The following is a 15,607-nucleotide window of genomic DNA, read 5'->3' on the forward strand; positions in this document are numbered from 1 at the left end:
TTCCGATTTCCGAAGCAGAAAGTGGCCACACGTCGGGTTCGGTCGACATGCCCTTGAGAGCTTTTAGGGCACAGTTAGCGCCTCCGAGTGGATCGAAGCATACGTATGGCCCCCCACTCTCGCCTCAGCCTTGGGAAGGTTGATGTGCATGATCAATTCATTCGGCTGTTGTTCGAGAAGACTTCCAGAGGCTAAGCCACATCATCGTTTCGAAGACAGCACGCTGACGTGTTGCTTATCTGGTCCGCATCCATGCAGGTGTCAATCCACCATGACAGTCACATCGCTAAGTTGAGAGCATCAATGATATCAAGTCGCAGCAAGTTGAAAGCCTCCGGGTATAGTTTTATCCGTTTGGCTTATCGCCTCAAACACGAGGTATGGTGTCCGTCGATTATTTTAGTGAAGTTGGTTAAGTGTTCACAGTATCCGTAAAGGGGGAGCAACCCTTGTAAACCGGTCCACCAGGATCACCCGTGCATTAAACTCCGAGTGTCAAGCCTACAATCTAACGAGTGTCTACACGAAGCATAATGTCTATAAGAGCACTAATATGAAAATATGTAAGATAATGGTTGTCAATGAAGAGAAGGCGCTCTCAGAGCGTCCTACTGAAAATCCCTAGATCCGGAACAAATGATGATTATGTACATGCATCTCATTCTTCGTCTTCCTCGTCACTCACTTCCTCACCAGCTTCGATAGCCTCTTGTCTCCTCTTCGCCGCAAGTTCCCTCTTGCGCTCTAGCAGCTTTTTCAATCTCTTGGCCGAACTGAATAATCCATTCGTGGCGGATCCACAGGCTGCGCAGCTTGGGTCCTTCCTGTATCTTTGCAGAGCACACTGCTCGCAGAAGTAGTGACCGCATTTCGTGACGATCGGCTCCCTGTATGGCCCCTTGCAGATAAAACAGGCAAACGGGATGTCTTCCAGCATGGCCTCTTCATCGTCGTCTTTATTCTCCGTCGTTGTCCGATCGGCACTCGCAACCACTGTTCCCTTCAATTGTTTGCCCTTGGTGACGGTCTCCCACTCTCGATCCAGTTCCCATCCTTGTTTGTAGTCGCTTCGATCGTGAAGGAATTTACTGTACAATAATAGTTAGCGTATGCTTCAATTAGATAAGCTGCTCCCTATTGAGTGGCAAATGTGTATGTCGGGTGAAAGGGGCGACGGCACTCACCAATTATCACCGAAACCACAGAATCCAGTCTGCTTGTAGTCCTTGCACACATCTGGAGAGTAGTCCGTCACTGTTATAGTACGGATATTGGTCGCTGCCTTGATCGGTCCGAATGACCTGTTCGGCGCATTCGGATTCTTCTTGATGAATGACGTCTGGTTCGCCAGTCCCCTATATGTGCCATCCGGCATCTGCGGCTCATTCGAGGCAGATTGCGGTTTCGATGAGCGCGCATCCTTAGAATCCTCGTCAAACCAGTCGACGTGTTTTGTGGCGTCGTTCGTATCCGCAAGCTGGACTTTGCCATCCCCGGTGGCGGTGGCCGCAGGTTCCCGATCGACAGGCTTGGTAGTCGCAGATGAAGCAGAGACAACCCCAGCACCCTTGTTCTTTCTGCGCTTTATTCTGTGACCCGATTCGTCTTCAGAGGAGGAAAAGTCGGAAGAATCGTCGTCTTGCGATACGGGAGGCGGTGCTGGTCTTTTGCGGATGTTCTGACTCGCCTTTGCGCCGCGCTTTTTGAATGTGACAACCGGCGGTTGGGGGTCCGCAGCTGCAGCTGCAGTTGCAGCTGTATCATTTGTCGTCTCAGCCATTGTGATATGAGCGACGGGTCTGCGACGGAAGTCTATGGAGTTGATGCGAGATGAGAAATGACCGAGCACATCAGGACGCGATAAACGTTGATGCGCTCGGATCATGTGATGATAAGATAAAGTTGCTCCTCACGTGATACGCGATTGTGTATCTGCTGATGTCATCATCGAAGACGCGCGAAACTTCCTGAGCAACTTCTTTCTCATCATCAATTGGTGAAAGAGAATTTGTTCACCGAGGACCAGATCCGCTGTAACCATGTTTGCCCGATCGACGCATTCAGCAGAGCATATGCGCGGCGTCATGGCGCAGGTGCGTCAGCCTTGTGCTGCGCCACGGCAGGTGCCACCGAACTGGTGGTGAAGCGCGGATCATGTGTTCCCAGCATAAACTTGACGATTGCCGGGTGGTTAAAACTGTAAATAGAATTGCTGATGACAGTTGCCTAATTGATTGCGATCATTATGATCTTATGCTCTCTCAACGATGGTTAATCAGTGTGACAAAAAGTGATAAGACCCAGAAAGTTTGCTCAACCTGGGAATCGAACCCCGGACCTTGTGCATGCAAAGCACACCTTAACCACTGGGCCAGTCGGGCACAACCATGGTTAAAAATCAGATCTTCTCCTCGAGCACTTATATGGGGGAAGAGAGTCGAACCCTGAACCGGGGTGGTCCCTGCCTGCTTGACATACTTTGTGGATCCTGCTAAACTCTTCCGATCCCACGGCACCCAAACTGGGGATCTTCAGAGGCGGTGCTCTGCTGCTCATCATGACTTCGCTCCGCCTCTCTTCGCGGAATAAATACCCTCGACCTTCTCCTCCCCTTGGAGCTTTCCCTTCTTTATAACAGATAGATTCTCCTCTCCTTCTTCAAAAGCATCATGTATCCCCATCATAACCGTACGTGATGCCCCACAGTGTCCCCGCGTTCCTGCATCATGCTGATCGCTTCATCACAGGCCCTCCATATCCTCCCTACACAGGCCCGCCGCAGGGCTACAATCAACAACCGAACCCATCACCATTTCCTCCTCAGAACCAGCAACACATGGCCGCGCCGCCTTACCCGAACCAGCCTGGCTACCCTCCCTACGGCGCTCCACATCCCAATCAGCCTCCATATCCTAATACCCCACCAGGTGCTCCTCCAGGTCGACAAGATATGTACCACGGGGGTCCACAAGGGTATTCGCAAGGCTTGCCTCCTCCCCAAGGCGCTCCTCATGGACCTCCACAAGGCATGCCTCAAGGATCATTCGGTGCAGCACCTCCCTTTCCACCTCACCCCGCCGCTCCACCACACCCTCAACTTTATGCCCCGCTTGCATCCGTGCCATCGTTGGGCTACGTTCGAGGTCAACAAGCAAATGGAGACTTCCGACCCCAAGCCGATCAGCTCCGTCGCGCAATGAAAGGCTTCGGGACAGACGAGAAGACCCTGATTCAGGTTCTCGCCAAGCTAGACCCTCTCCAAATGGCCGCCGTACGATCCACTTACACACAGCACATCCGACGAGATCTCTACAAGGACGTTAAAGGCGAGACAAGCGGCTACTTTCGTCGGGGTCTCCTAGCCATCATTGATGGCCCGTTGCAGTACGATGTAGCCTGCGCCAGAGAAGCTGTCGAAGGCATTGGCACGAAGGAATGGCTTCTCAACGACATCCTTCTATCCCGGTCCAATGCTGATATGAACGCCATAAAGGCCGCTTATCAGCAAACATACCACCGCGCTCTCGAAAAGGACGTTGAAGGTGACTTGTCATTCAAAACCCGGAATTTGTTCTCCCTGGTGCTTCGCGCCACTCGACACGAGGAATCAGCCCCATTAGACCCGCAACTTATCGAAGCAGAAGCCAAGTCTCTCCATCAAGCAACGGCTGCGCGAATGGTCAACAATGTTGATGAAGTATGCGGTATCATAGCCAGGGCCTCGGATAACGAGCTTCGTGCTATCAATCATGCGTTCTATACCCGGTACAATATCCACTTGACCAAGCATATCGAGAAAGAGTTTTCTGGACACATGAAGGATGCACTGTTGCATATGCTCGGTGCTGCGTTGGATCCGGCCATGCACGACGCGGAGCAGCTCGAAGACTGCATGAAGGGAATGGGAACCAAGGACGAGAAACTGGTAACCAGAGTGGTCCGCATACACTGGGCGCCTGGGCACTTGGATCAGGTGAAACGGGCATATCGCCATCGGTTCCAGAAAGATCTTATCGAGCGGGTCAGGGGGGAGACGAGTGGTGATTACCAGCGATTGATGGTGGCGTTATTGCAGTAGCAGTACTTCCTTTGCTATCGCTCTTCTTAATGTTTACTCGACGAAACAGCCATGACTTACGACTGGGTACGGCTATGGTATGGTGCGGCTGGGTTTGTATTTGTAGTTTTCATGGGCGATGATAGACTGGGCTGGGTGGCTACCTCTCGGTTCTTACTTAGTATACTGAATGGCGGTGATTATCATCAACGCGAGTTAATTCTACTCAGCTAGTTCCCTTCAATAATGAGACCATCAAGATTGATTCTCTACTGTGAATCTAACCTATCATAAACTTTTATTTTCGATCTGGATCGCCCCTCCATTAGCACCTTAAGGCCCCACACAGAAAACAGACTCTCATTAATAGATAGACAGATGTACAGATACATGCATCTAAGCTAAGACATCTACTCAGAGCCTATAACCAAACTACTAAGCTCATAACTCCTTCCTCGATCATCAACTCATTCAGTCATTCATTCATTCATCATAAGTAACAACATATACTACATACAAAGATAAGTCATGAAACATCCCATCATCAGTCAATGAACCGTAGAACGAATCGAGCAAAGAAAAACACAGAAACAGCAACATTATGCAATGAACCCGAACTGTCACCACCACCACCACCATCATCATCGTTTTAGACCACCTCCCCCGCAACAAACACATGCGCCCCCGGAAACAACCCCGTCAACCCAGCATAACACCCCCAGTACCAATCATCATTGATATTCTCTGCCTCAGTAATTTCCGCGCCGCGCGGAAACATCAATTCATCTTTGACTCCGTCTTCGGGGTACCATGACCACAGGGCATGGACGACTAATCCGACGCCGCCGTCGGGTGGGTAGCGGCGGGTGTTGGTCGGAGTCATCATCGTAGTATTAGGAGTGGTGGGGGGAGATGATATCTGAGAGGATATAGCTGGGTTGGATGTGGTGAAGGGGGAAGATGTGGTGATGGTGGGTGTACTTGGTTCGGAGGACCGGTCACGATCACGATCACGGACACCGATAGTCCAGGGTCTAATGCGCGAGGCCTTTTTGCGTCGCTCGGAGCCCTCTTTCCAGCTCCAGTCACCGGAGCCGATTTCGGGGGAGGCGATGGTGGAGTTGGAAGAAGAAATAGCGGTGATTGGGGAGGCTGCTGGAGAGGAGGGTTGGATGAGGTGGTCGTCGTTCAGGGCACGGCCGCCGACGAGGTCGCGGAGGATGACGCGGCGTTGGCCTTCTTCGTGGTCTTCGAAGCCGATTACCGCCATGCGATGGCCTTTTAGGCAGCGGCGCCAGCCGTTGTGGCCGTTCTCTTTACGGATCTTGCCGATGGCCACGAGGCGGAGGTAGCAGTTGGTGCAGATGTCGTAGTCGCCGTTGTTGCATTGGAGGCAGTGGAAGCGGGGAGTGGAGTCTGGGATTGGGTGTGTGCAGATGTCGCAGTTTGTTGCGATGGAGAGGATCTTGTAGGTTTCGAGAGATGGGGAGGGTGTGCTGTCGGTTGCGGTTGGGGATGAGTTGCTGTTGGGTGGGATGCGGCAGATTGGGAGAAGGGCATGGGTGCAGCATCGTCCTTGGTTCACGCAGCGGTTGCAAAAACCCCAGTCACCTTCGTTGCACTGGTCACACTTCCAGTAACAGTCGTTGGCTGGAGATTGGCAGCTATCGCAGAAGAAGCCGGTGGTTAGTCTGTTCACTGGGTCGTCGGTGGTCAGGACTCGTCCGTCTCGGTCGGAACGGTAGGCTGTGTCTGGTGCTCGACGGTACTTGCACGACAGTAGGATGTGCTGCTGGGAGCTGCGTAGTGGTGGGGGATGGCCGCTTGAAGAAGCGATAATGCGTTCAAAGCCCGCTTCTGCCGATCTTGCGAAGCCTGCCCATTCGAGACACCCTTCGCCGGTGCGATAGCACCTCAAACACAGGTTGTATTTGCCATCATTGCATTTGGGGCACTTCTTGTGTAGATCGTATTGTATCTTCTCCTTGCCACATCGGTCGCATGAGATAGATGGTTCACTGAACGTGATAGCAGAGCGAGGCGCATTGGACCGAGATGAAGATGGTCGAGATCGCGCCTCTGATCTACCTGTTCCTCCAACTTCTGCCACTAAGGAACTAGTCACAGGGACGACCATCCCAGGGCTCGCTGGCGAGGAACCAGTGTGTGTGTTCTGCTCAAGAGCTGCAACCACTCGTGGTGAATCGATGGATAACCTACCCGGGGCTCGTCGGATGGCACGTTCCCTGGTGCCTTCCACCCAGATGTTCGGAGTGTTCTGCTCAGACGCCGTAGCACGCCGAGACCGTGGCACGGACGAATCCGTTCGCACTCGGGCAGCCTGCGAATTTCGGGGTCGATCAGTAACCACATCACTAGACGACCGCGCTGCAGGCCTCAGCGTGACCTCCGATGAAGACGCAGGATTCGCAGGCACAGGAGACGTTCGCCGGCGACTGCTGCCCTGATCCGACAATCGTCTCTGATGACCCGAAGCTCCATTGCGTGCCACAAGCGGATCTAGCAGATACGGTCTCGACACAGGAGGACTCCGAGCAGACTCGGTCGGCGTAGAACTTTCCTGTGGTCTCTGCGTAGACTGCGAGCGAGCCCGAGCCCGTGACGACGGTTGATGTGTCTCCCGAGCCTCCAACCGTTGCTGCGAGCGAGACCGCAATCTGTGCCTCCGACGATAAGCATCAGCGATGCGCTCACTAAGCTCCTCTTCCTGCGCGGGAGCCAGATTATCCAAGTCGATATCATCCAGCAGCCCCTCCTCCAGAATCTGCCGTAGAATCTGGTCCTGTATCGTTTCCGTATCCGACAGACTCAACAACGACCGCAAACTAGACTGATGCTCGATGTGTCTATTGCGTTCCGAAACAGTCTCCCCCTGCCGTCGCCGCGCAGCACGCTCCTCCTCACGCCGTCGTTGTCGCGCCCCATCCACATCAGCACTTGAATCCGTGCGACGAGTCCGCGACGACTGCCTCGACCGATGACCAGTAGAAGCCGTAGTATCTCTCGTCCGAACCCGACTCTCCTGCAGACTCAATTCCCTTACCTCCTCCAGCAACCGCCGATCCTCATCATCCGACGCATCGCTCCCCCGTTCAGCCGAAGGCAAAGTAGGAAACACCGAATCACCATGTTTATATCTCCGCGCAATTTCCTCCTTCTCCTCCGCCGACTTATCCCGGTCGGGACTCGCCGCCAGAACCATATCCAGTAATGTGGTGACGGTAGCATTAGGGCGGGTTTCGCGGACAACCGCGCGACAGGACGGACATGTGAACCGGACGGATGATGATGACCGGGCGCGGGAGGCTTGTGCAGAGAACCATTCTTTGAGACAGGAGCCGCAGAAGGTGTGCAAGCAGTCCAGGAGGGTGAGAGGCTGGTAGAGCAGATCCGTGCAGATCTGGGGAGAGGGATGAGTTAGCCGTTAAACTTTATTAAACTGCAGAGAAACAATCCGAGTATTCCTCTTTTTGCTTCTGGCCTGTCTAGCATCTACTGGGAATAATTTCCGGCCAGTTTTGGCTAGTCGATCAAAGCAAGGGGACGGTGAGATATTCGTGGGCGGGGAGTCGCAGACCGCATTCCGTAAATCTCCCCACATGATGGAGGGATGGAATGGATTAAACTTACCGAGCAGATGAGTTCTTTCTCCAGGTCCCCTAGACCGGGACCGGGGTGGGGGTCGGTCGACATGGGGATGCTGGTTGAAGAAGAGAAGCTAGATAGATGTGTTGGAAATATTGAAGAGGGAGAGAAGAAGCGAAGGATGAAGAGAAGAGAAGAAGAAGTAAAAGGTAATTGACAGGGCGAGTAAACAGGCGGTGGTTTGAGAGCGAATCAATCGATCGGGCGTCCCGCGGGTCGATCGCGGCTCGGATCCACTGAAGAACCAAGTTCATTAACCATATCATTTCATCATGCTACACAATCACTATAATCGCTAAAATGGAACAAAGTACACGACTATTCTGCTAATACACTCAGTCCTTGCCATATCCCTCCTTCTCCCAAAACCAATGATACAAACTCTTCGCACTACCATCATCCTCGACATAATCCCCCACCATCTCCGCCGTCTCATTCGAATCTGCCAAATCACTCGAAGTCATATCGACCGTCACACCCCCAGCCTGGTGACTCAGGACTTCCTCCGTGCCACTCCGCGTTCGCTCTGCCAAATCACGAGCACCCTCACGGGCAGCATCAGCAAACTCCTCCGCCTGTTCGCGAGCCCGCTGAAGCAGCTCCTCCGGCGTAGGATACCTCCGAAGCGCAATCAACAAAAGATAATAACTCTTCACAATAGCCGAATACACCGCATCCTTCGCGAGCATCGTAAACCCATGCGAGAAGAAGCCCTTGAGCACCTCCCCGGGTAGCCCGGCATAAAGCGCAGCAACACCTTCAGTGCGCGCAATCGCAACCACATTACTGACAATCGCCGGCATCAACGACACCCCTTCATCCTCCTTCTTCTTCTCCCCATCAGCAGTCACCGTAGTCTGACTCCCCGCAACTTGCGCCCGCGTCTTCGCCATCGAAAACGGATAAGTCACCGACGAGGCAATCGACTTGCTGACCGCCGCCAAGAAGAACGTCGCCACAGCAGACGGTCTCTTCTGCCGCTGATTCCTCGGCAACAAGGCATACTTCAACACAGCGTTCAAGAAAAACGTAATCGACGGATTAAGCGTCAGTATCAACGACGCCGAATATCCAGACCAAAACCCCCGTAGTCCCTTCTCAGCCCTAATCCGCGCAGCAATCTCCCTGGTACCGCCATCAACAGAAGCCTTCGCCGCCTGCTTCCTTGCCACAATATTCGCCAACGGCGTCGTAAACAACTTCGCAAACGCCCCTGCCAGGACCCCCACCGCTAACTCATCCAGCACCGGTAAAACCGTATGTTTGCTCCGGCGCGTATTCCCAAACCGAGCACGTATCCTCCGCTGGCGAAAGAACTCGTACGCAAGGAAGAAGAGAAACGAATCCGCAACGGATTTTATCGTATCTTGCGCTAGACCGGTGTAAAAACTGGCGATGCCTTCCTCGGCGTAGATCTTGCGAGCTGCGTCAATGACGCTGGTATATTCGGCGTCCGACCCCGACTCCGACTCTGTACCCTTTCTGACCTTCTGCGTCTGCAATCGCGTAACGATCAAACTCAACGGATACGTAGCGACGTTCGAGAGTGCGGAGCCGACTGCACCCGCGACGGCATTACCCAGCGCCGGAAGCGCAGGCCCGCTGAGAGCGGCGCGCTTCCAGTCTAGGTTCGGTTGGGGTTCTTCGTATCGGTGGTAGAGCTGGAAGGAATCCTTTTCATAGCAAGATTCTCATTAGCATTCTTTCTATCCCATCCCATAAGAATAAAAGGAGCATTAATGACATCATTGATGGGAACTTACCAGCTCAGAATCATACTCCACCTTGTATTCCGACATAGTGATTCAACGCGTCTTATGGGATATTCAAGTAAAAGGTAATTTGACTGCGAAGATGATGAGTAGTAAGGGGGAGAGAGAGAAGATAATCTTCTACTAGTAGTGTGCAAATTGACTATTATCTAGTCAAGTGACTGACCCGATAGGACAATCAACGCTGGATGGCTAGCTAGAAGATGCATGTCGGGTGTGCATCAGACCACCCAGTCTTGCACAGCTCCTGAGTTCTAGCAGGTAGTAGGCAGGTAAGATACAGTGATATATGATATGATGTGATGGGTGCTTGTGCCGACCGAGGTAAGTTCTTCTCTCTGTGCTACCGCATGCTTCCAGACCCTTACGTCATGTGGGAGGTGGCCTGTGCGGGGTGACATGTGATCGGGTGATTCTCTGCTTTGTACAAACCACAAGAATCCTAATTATATGCTTGTGCTATAATCATATTACGACTAGAAAAGCAGATAGCAAAGAATAAGTATCAGCGATCATTCACGTGATATTTCGTCCATCAAGCCTGAGAAGGCCGTCTAATACAGTAGTTTCCGATCCATCCATCCAGACCCCATTAACAAGAAATAAAAGAAATTGTAGAGTATCAAACCCGTGGACATAATCCATTCCAATTAAAGAAAATCCCAGTCATCCCAAACCCCAATACCGTAACGAGTCAAGAAAAGAAATAACCCCCAAAAACCAGAAACGAAATGCACGGCGGATCCTGTCGGTCTAGTTCCACCGCCAGTAGAAGATTCAATACCAGAGACGGCAAACACCAAAACAGTAATCCTTTCGAATGGTTGAAAGCAATTTAACCACCGAAACCGTACAGGGTACGGCCCTGGCGCTTGAGGGCGTAGACAACGTCGAGGGAGGTGACGGTCTTGCGCTTGGCGTGCTCAGTGTAGGTGACGGCATCACGGATGACGGACTCGAGGAAGGACTTGAGAACACCACGAGTCTCTTCGTAGATCATGGCGGAGATACGCTTGACACCACCACGGCGAGCGAGACGGCGGATAGCGGGCTTGGTGATACCCTGGATGTTGTCACGCAAGATCTTACGGTGACGCTTGGCGCCACCCTTGCCGAGACCCTTGCCTCCTTTTCCGCCTGTAGAAGAATGTTAGTATATGTTGAGTGATATTTTGTTTCATCAAGCAATGAGAGTATGTGAGGGTGGGGTGAAGATCAGATGAAATCTTGGACACGACGCGTGGGCGTGACAGGTACGCGGTCACGTGTCGCCAGGGGTGCATCATCAAGATCATCCAAGATCATCACCACCATTCGACCCGAGAGTAGGGTAACGACGAGGAACTAGTAGTCGAAGCAAGTAAAGAGGATAAAATACTTACGTCCAGTCATATTGCTGAGATGAGATTAATTGATGGAAGGATGAAAGAGATGGAAGATTGATGGAAGTGGTGGGTGGTTTGGCGTGACGCGTTGCGGGCCGGTCGCTGAGAGGAAGAAAAGAGTCGAGAGAGAGCGAAAGAAGGTGGCGGAGAAGGAGGAGCCACCGGTTTATATAGGTTTCGCGGCGCGGGCGGCAAGCGAGAGCGTGATTTCGCTGCTTTGCCCCTTGGAGTGAATGACTAAGCCCCAGAGGGTGATCTGGAAGGGTCAAAAGCAATGGAGAACCCTGATTGGCGGGCCGCGGGGGTGAAAAAGGGCGTTATGAACGACCGCTTTCGAGGTGGTGATTTTGCGGGTTGCGGGTTGGTGCTGTTCCCGCTGGGGACCGACTTCTGCTGCTGCCCGCGCGGCTCAGGCCGTAAGGCTGCGGGTCCATCACGTGAGACTTGGCGGCCGGATGTCGCTCCCTCGCCAGTATACAATTTTCAATATTCGAAACAACTCTACTCTCTACTCTCTACATCGGTGGCAGCTTTCGTCTCTCGCAATCTAATCAATTGTATTGTGTACCATTGCATAATCTGGATAGCAGCTACACGCGCTTCACGGACCCTCCCTGGAGCACAGCAATTCGAATAAAAATGGGAACCCATGCACCACCCACCCTAAGCAAACTCGCAGAATCATGAGCGTAGAGAAAGAATTAAGACATAAGGTACAGGAAACAAATAATTCAGGCTCCAAACACCATACAGAAACTCATCATTGACGGAAGTAGATGACGAAAAACAATGATGCAAATGCGTTAGACCACTTCAATGCGAACACTTTTCCTTGCTTCGCCCCCTCGCTTCCCTTGGAAATGCTGCGCATGAACCTACCATGCATTCCATCCACTCAGCACAGGTAGCTCCGGTAAATAACTGACAAGAATAACTGGAAAGGAAAGATACAAGACATCAAATCGTAATCGTTACTGTAGCAGAATCGTAGCCGCCCCCCCCCCCCCCCCCCCCCCAATGTATTGAAGAAAGCCCCCCCTGTGTTGTATAGGTAGAAAACGATGCGCATCCCAGCATAACGTAAGATCCCGCGGTTTATAATACATCGCAAAGGATCCTCGTTAATATCCAGGCAAGCGCGTCAATGAAAGTTGAGTCGAATATTGGAACGAGGCGGCTTCATGGCGACACCAGGTAAGCAGGTCAAATTGACAACTGCACTGGGGTTTCGAAGTTTCAAGTCATGCTTGACAGACTTCAGAATGCTTATCCCGCGTGGGGAAAAAGAGAAAGAGGAAAAATAAAAAAGTTGCCGTGGCGTCCATCAATGGAGGGACACAAGAGACACGTTAAAAGCAAATGACGTTCGCGTGTGATACCGTATGCTGCGGGGTCTAAAGCGATTATGCATATTCCTTCATCCTTGGATGATAGCAGGTGTCTGCGTATCCTTCATAAAACTGTTCTGCATAGGCTGAAGGTATCCATATCCGATATGGTTCGGTGACGATGGGGCGGCAGGAGAGTGTCGAGAATCGCCACCATAAACCGCATCCATCCGAGGAGATGAGCATGGAGACACCGAGCTGGAACTGCTACTAGAGCCCGACCGGGTCTCATAGTCCGGACTTGCCGTGACAGGACCAACTGCACCATTTGGGTAATTCATCGATCCGGATCCGAAGAAGCAGTATTTATCAACCAACTCTTTGTACACCGACGACTCGCGATGCGGCTTGCCAGAAACGATGGTAGAGGGTTTATGGTGGTCTGGGGACCCCGGCTGCTGGCTACCTCTGCTAGGCAAAGGCGCGTTCTCCTCCCTCTGGCTTGTTCTCCGTTCCGACGAATGGCTATGACTACCATGCGACGGAAGTTTCGACTTTGCTCGAGCTGTCAATGTCGTGCGATCGTGAGTAGGCTTGGTCCGCATAGCTGCCGTCAATGAGGCTTCGAAATCGTAGCGATTCCCAAACACCTGGTGGTTTTGCTTATCGCGACGGATCGGAGCAACCAATTCAACGTCATGCGGATCATCATCAGCCAAATGCTCCTTCTTGCCATTTGTTGGTGGGTTGCCAAACGAAATGTACTTGTCCATCTCAGACAACGCATCAAATGAAGGCGGCATTGAGTGTGGGCGGCTGATAGATCCAGCAAAGCTCCTGCTCCTCGGCAAATTTGTACGAGGACGCGTGGGTGGAGCCTGGGCCTGGGGCATTTCTTTTGGTACTCTGCGAAAATTGACTTGGTAGTTTTCTGAGTTGTTGTTGTCCCAATACTCCTCTCCAGCAACATTGTAGCGAATGCAGATAAACATGGTTTTCCTCTCCAAATTTGCCTGATCATCCAGCCGGATACTAAAAGCAAACCTATCATAGCCATCCAGAATAGGCTTTCGTCGAGGGTCGTCATTGTACTCAGCGGAGACTTCAGAAACAGTCTTCCAATTATCAAGAGTGAACCGAGCGGCAACGTGCTTGTGGAAAGCCAGGTTGGCGACCCCAACGACTCCGATCATGGTGTTTTTATCTGAAGACAAGTGCAGGCGTTCCAATCGAACGCGTTGCTTAGCCCGAGAGGAGCTGTCTTTGGGGAAGTTCGACAGACCCAGCTCCCACTCAAAAGCGGGCATGTCCCGATGACCCTTCTTGAACGGAAATTCCTCTGCTGTGTCAAAGTCCTCCACTGGTGATGTGTCGGCACTCACGGCTTGAGGCTTATCCAATTGTAGAAAATGACGAATATGTTCCAGCTGAGCGTCGAAGTGAACAGCCTTTGCGTAAGTTGGAGTCCCCGGCATGCTAGATGGGCGCCGCCGAGCCGAAGGTGGGCGAAGGGCTGGCCTCACCAGTTCCCCAGACTTCTTGCGGACCATGGGATGCCTGACCGGGGGCTCATCATCTCTGTCACTTTCTTCTGGAGAGCTAGTCAAAGCCTCCTCCTGCCTACGGTCAATTGAGGTTTCTGTAACCGATCGAGAGTGGGATATTTTGCGAGCCTCTCTGGAGAGGGGGGGTCGTGGAGGTTGGACTGGGCCACCAGCAATGGCTGCCATGCTCGATGAGGGCTGAACCTCCGACGACTGCCTCTCCGGTGACGATACTCGTCTCTGTTCAATGGACCTCACTGCAGCCTCCAATCTCTTCAGCTGGAGCCCGTCCTGGGATGGGTACGCCGCCTCTTCATCACTTGAATTGTTGGCAGATTCAGGTGGTGAGATCAAAGCCCCAGGAGGGATGACAGCATCACTTATGGGAGGTGGCGACGTTCGAATACTGGCATGCGGGTCGCTGACATGATCCACTTTGAAACGACCTTCGGGCTCTGGAAAGACAAACACCTTGCTACTCGAAGGGCTTCGTCGGTGCCTTCGCACATAAGAGGTGGAAGAATACGAACGAGGCAAATGCTGGCGTTGAGGATGAGAGACGACAGCGGTGGGGGAGCTAGGACAGGATTGTGGAGTGAGTTCAGAGTGTTCAATGTGCTGCGCAGAAGGCGACGTCTTCAACGGCGCAGTGTATGGCATCCGGCCGGGATTGCTTGTATAAGCAGACACAACAGCGGGCAACGAGGTGGAAAATAAGGTCGACAGGATGGTGAAGCTCGTTTCAGGAAAGGTCTTTATGAACAGAAGGCTTCTAGTCCTGAGAAACGGCGTCTGTTGTTATATTCTGATTCCCCACGTTAGCCAAAGTGTGGAGGCGGCGCCTGGAAGCGATATCAAACAGTGGCGAGGATGATGAGCAGCAGCATTGCCTCCACATGGGCGATCATATCAAGGAAAGGGAAGATGGAGGGCTGGTGTTACAAATCATGCCAGACGGTCGGTAAAAGAAGACAAGAAAGTGGTGTGACTGGTAGGTCAGGGTGTTCCAAGGTATCAGAAGGAGCGTTGGAGGCAAAGCCGGGGGGGGGGGGGGGGCGCGCGGCGGAGGGCGGATACAGCCAACAGGGTGTTACGAGACAAAAAGATCCCGGGCAGTGGCACAGATGGCAGCAACGATCAAGATCCCAGACACACAAATCATCGCTTGGATTGAATTGGGGGCAGTCGGGGGAAGAATAGGCATGCGATAAGAAGGATGGATTCAAAAATCAAAAGAAAGGGACGACGATTCAACGGCACACTCACCTTGCGGACTCGACATCTAGTATGGACTGATCGTGGAAGAAACTACAAACATGGAAGAAAAGAACAAGAGGAACAGAGAAGACAAATACGAAGCTGGCAGTGTGTCGAACAGCCGAGCAAGGAGTAGTTTCAAGCACAGTGAAGAGGGATTAGATACAAAGAAGTTCGTGGTGAATCGAAAGAGAAACGGGTGATGGAAGGATGGGTAATGGAGTATATGAGAAGGTGACGGAGTGGAGAATGAGGAAAATATTAGGGTAAGCCGCACTTGACGGGGAAAGTAAAAAAAAATAAAAAAGAAAGAAAGAAAGAAAATTAATTTAGAAAAGGTAAAAAGAAAAATCAAAAACAGAAATAAGCATGGAAGTTGGAAAAGAAAAATAAAAAGATTAAAAAAAGGATGGTCCTCTTAGGAATGATATTGATAAGGGAGCTCGGACGTCAAGAGGGATCGAAGGCAAGGAAAATTCGGTACGTCCTGGTAAAGTTGGTAACCTTCAGCCAGGGAGGGGCAAAGACTGAAGGAAATGCACTGCTCGGATTTCCCCTCTCCGTTCAACTCGGGGAAAAGAGGGTCTTGCTTTTCCCC

At 52.0% G+C, this 15,607-nt stretch overlaps 8 protein-coding genes and 1 non-coding gene across 9 annotated transcripts; 3 read left to right on the forward strand and 6 right to left on the reverse strand.

Annotated features, from left to right (window-relative positions):
• Window positions 1-658: 658 nt before the first annotated feature.
• An02g05190 (uncharacterized protein) lies at window positions 659-1,780 on the reverse strand (the record flags this gene model as incomplete). Its single annotated transcript, XM_001399619.3, has 2 exons — window positions 659-1,088; window positions 1,185-1,780. 2 exons carry the CDS (start codon window positions 1,778-1,780, stop codon window positions 659-661), a joined length of 1,026 nt encoding a protein of 341 aa, XP_001399656.1.
• A 530-nt stretch (window positions 1,781-2,310) lies between these two features.
• Window positions 2,311-2,381, reverse strand: tRNA-Ala (TGC). The gene has a single exon. It is a non-coding gene; the product is annotated as a tRNA-Ala (tRNA).
• Window positions 2,382-2,669: 288 nt separating this feature from the next.
• An02g05210 (uncharacterized protein) lies at window positions 2,670-4,078 on the forward strand (the record flags this gene model as incomplete). The annotated part of the gene is made up of 2 exons (XM_001399620.3): window positions 2,670-2,688; window positions 2,748-4,078. 2 exons carry the CDS (start codon window positions 2,670-2,672, stop codon window positions 4,076-4,078), a joined length of 1,350 nt encoding a protein of 449 aa, XP_001399657.1.
• Window positions 4,079-4,706: 628 nt separating this feature from the next.
• Window positions 4,707-7,771, reverse strand: An02g05220 (uncharacterized protein; the record flags this gene model as incomplete). The annotated part of the gene is made up of 2 exons (XM_059746288.1): window positions 4,707-7,478; window positions 7,709-7,771. The coding sequence occupies 2 exons, from the start codon at window positions 7,769-7,771 to the stop codon at window positions 4,707-4,709; spliced, it is 2,835 nt and encodes a 944-aa protein (XP_059599969.1).
• Window positions 7,772-8,058: 287 nt separating this feature from the next.
• Window positions 8,059-9,522, reverse strand: An02g05230 (uncharacterized protein; the record flags this gene model as incomplete). Its single annotated transcript, XM_001399622.3, has 2 exons — window positions 8,059-9,396; window positions 9,487-9,522. 2 exons carry the CDS (start codon window positions 9,520-9,522, stop codon window positions 8,059-8,061), a joined length of 1,374 nt encoding a protein of 457 aa, XP_001399659.1.
• An 808-nt stretch (window positions 9,523-10,330) lies between these two features.
• An02g05240 (uncharacterized protein) lies at window positions 10,331-10,887 on the reverse strand (the record flags this gene model as incomplete). The annotated part of the gene is made up of 2 exons (XM_001399623.3): window positions 10,331-10,632; window positions 10,878-10,887. The coding sequence occupies 2 exons, from the start codon at window positions 10,885-10,887 to the stop codon at window positions 10,331-10,333; spliced, it is 312 nt and encodes a 103-aa protein (XP_001399660.1).
• A 267-nt stretch (window positions 10,888-11,154) lies between these two features.
• An02g05250 (hypothetical protein) lies at window positions 11,155-11,517 on the forward strand (the record flags this gene model as incomplete). Its single annotated transcript, XM_059746289.1, has 1 exon — window positions 11,155-11,517. One exon carries the CDS (start codon window positions 11,155-11,157, stop codon window positions 11,515-11,517), a length of 363 nt encoding a protein of 120 aa, XP_059599970.1.
• Window positions 11,518-12,297: 780 nt separating this feature from the next.
• Window positions 12,298-13,938, reverse strand: An02g05260 (uncharacterized protein; the record flags this gene model as incomplete). The annotated part of the gene is made up of 1 exon (XM_001399625.3): window positions 12,298-13,938. One exon carries the CDS (start codon window positions 13,936-13,938, stop codon window positions 12,298-12,300), a length of 1,641 nt encoding a protein of 546 aa, XP_001399662.3.
• Window positions 13,939-14,479: 541 nt separating this feature from the next.
• An02g05270 (hypothetical protein) lies at window positions 14,480-15,145 on the forward strand (the record flags this gene model as incomplete). Its single annotated transcript, XM_059746290.1, has 2 exons — window positions 14,480-14,559; window positions 15,019-15,145. 2 exons carry the CDS (start codon window positions 14,480-14,482, stop codon window positions 15,143-15,145), a joined length of 207 nt encoding a protein of 68 aa, XP_059599971.1.
• Window positions 15,146-15,607: the final 462 nt, after the last annotated feature.

The sequence above is a fragment of the Aspergillus niger genome (genome assembly GCF_000002855.4).
Source record: "Aspergillus niger supercontig An02".
Classification (NCBI taxonomy): Eukaryota; Fungi; Ascomycota; class Eurotiomycetes; order Eurotiales; family Aspergillaceae; genus Aspergillus; species Aspergillus niger.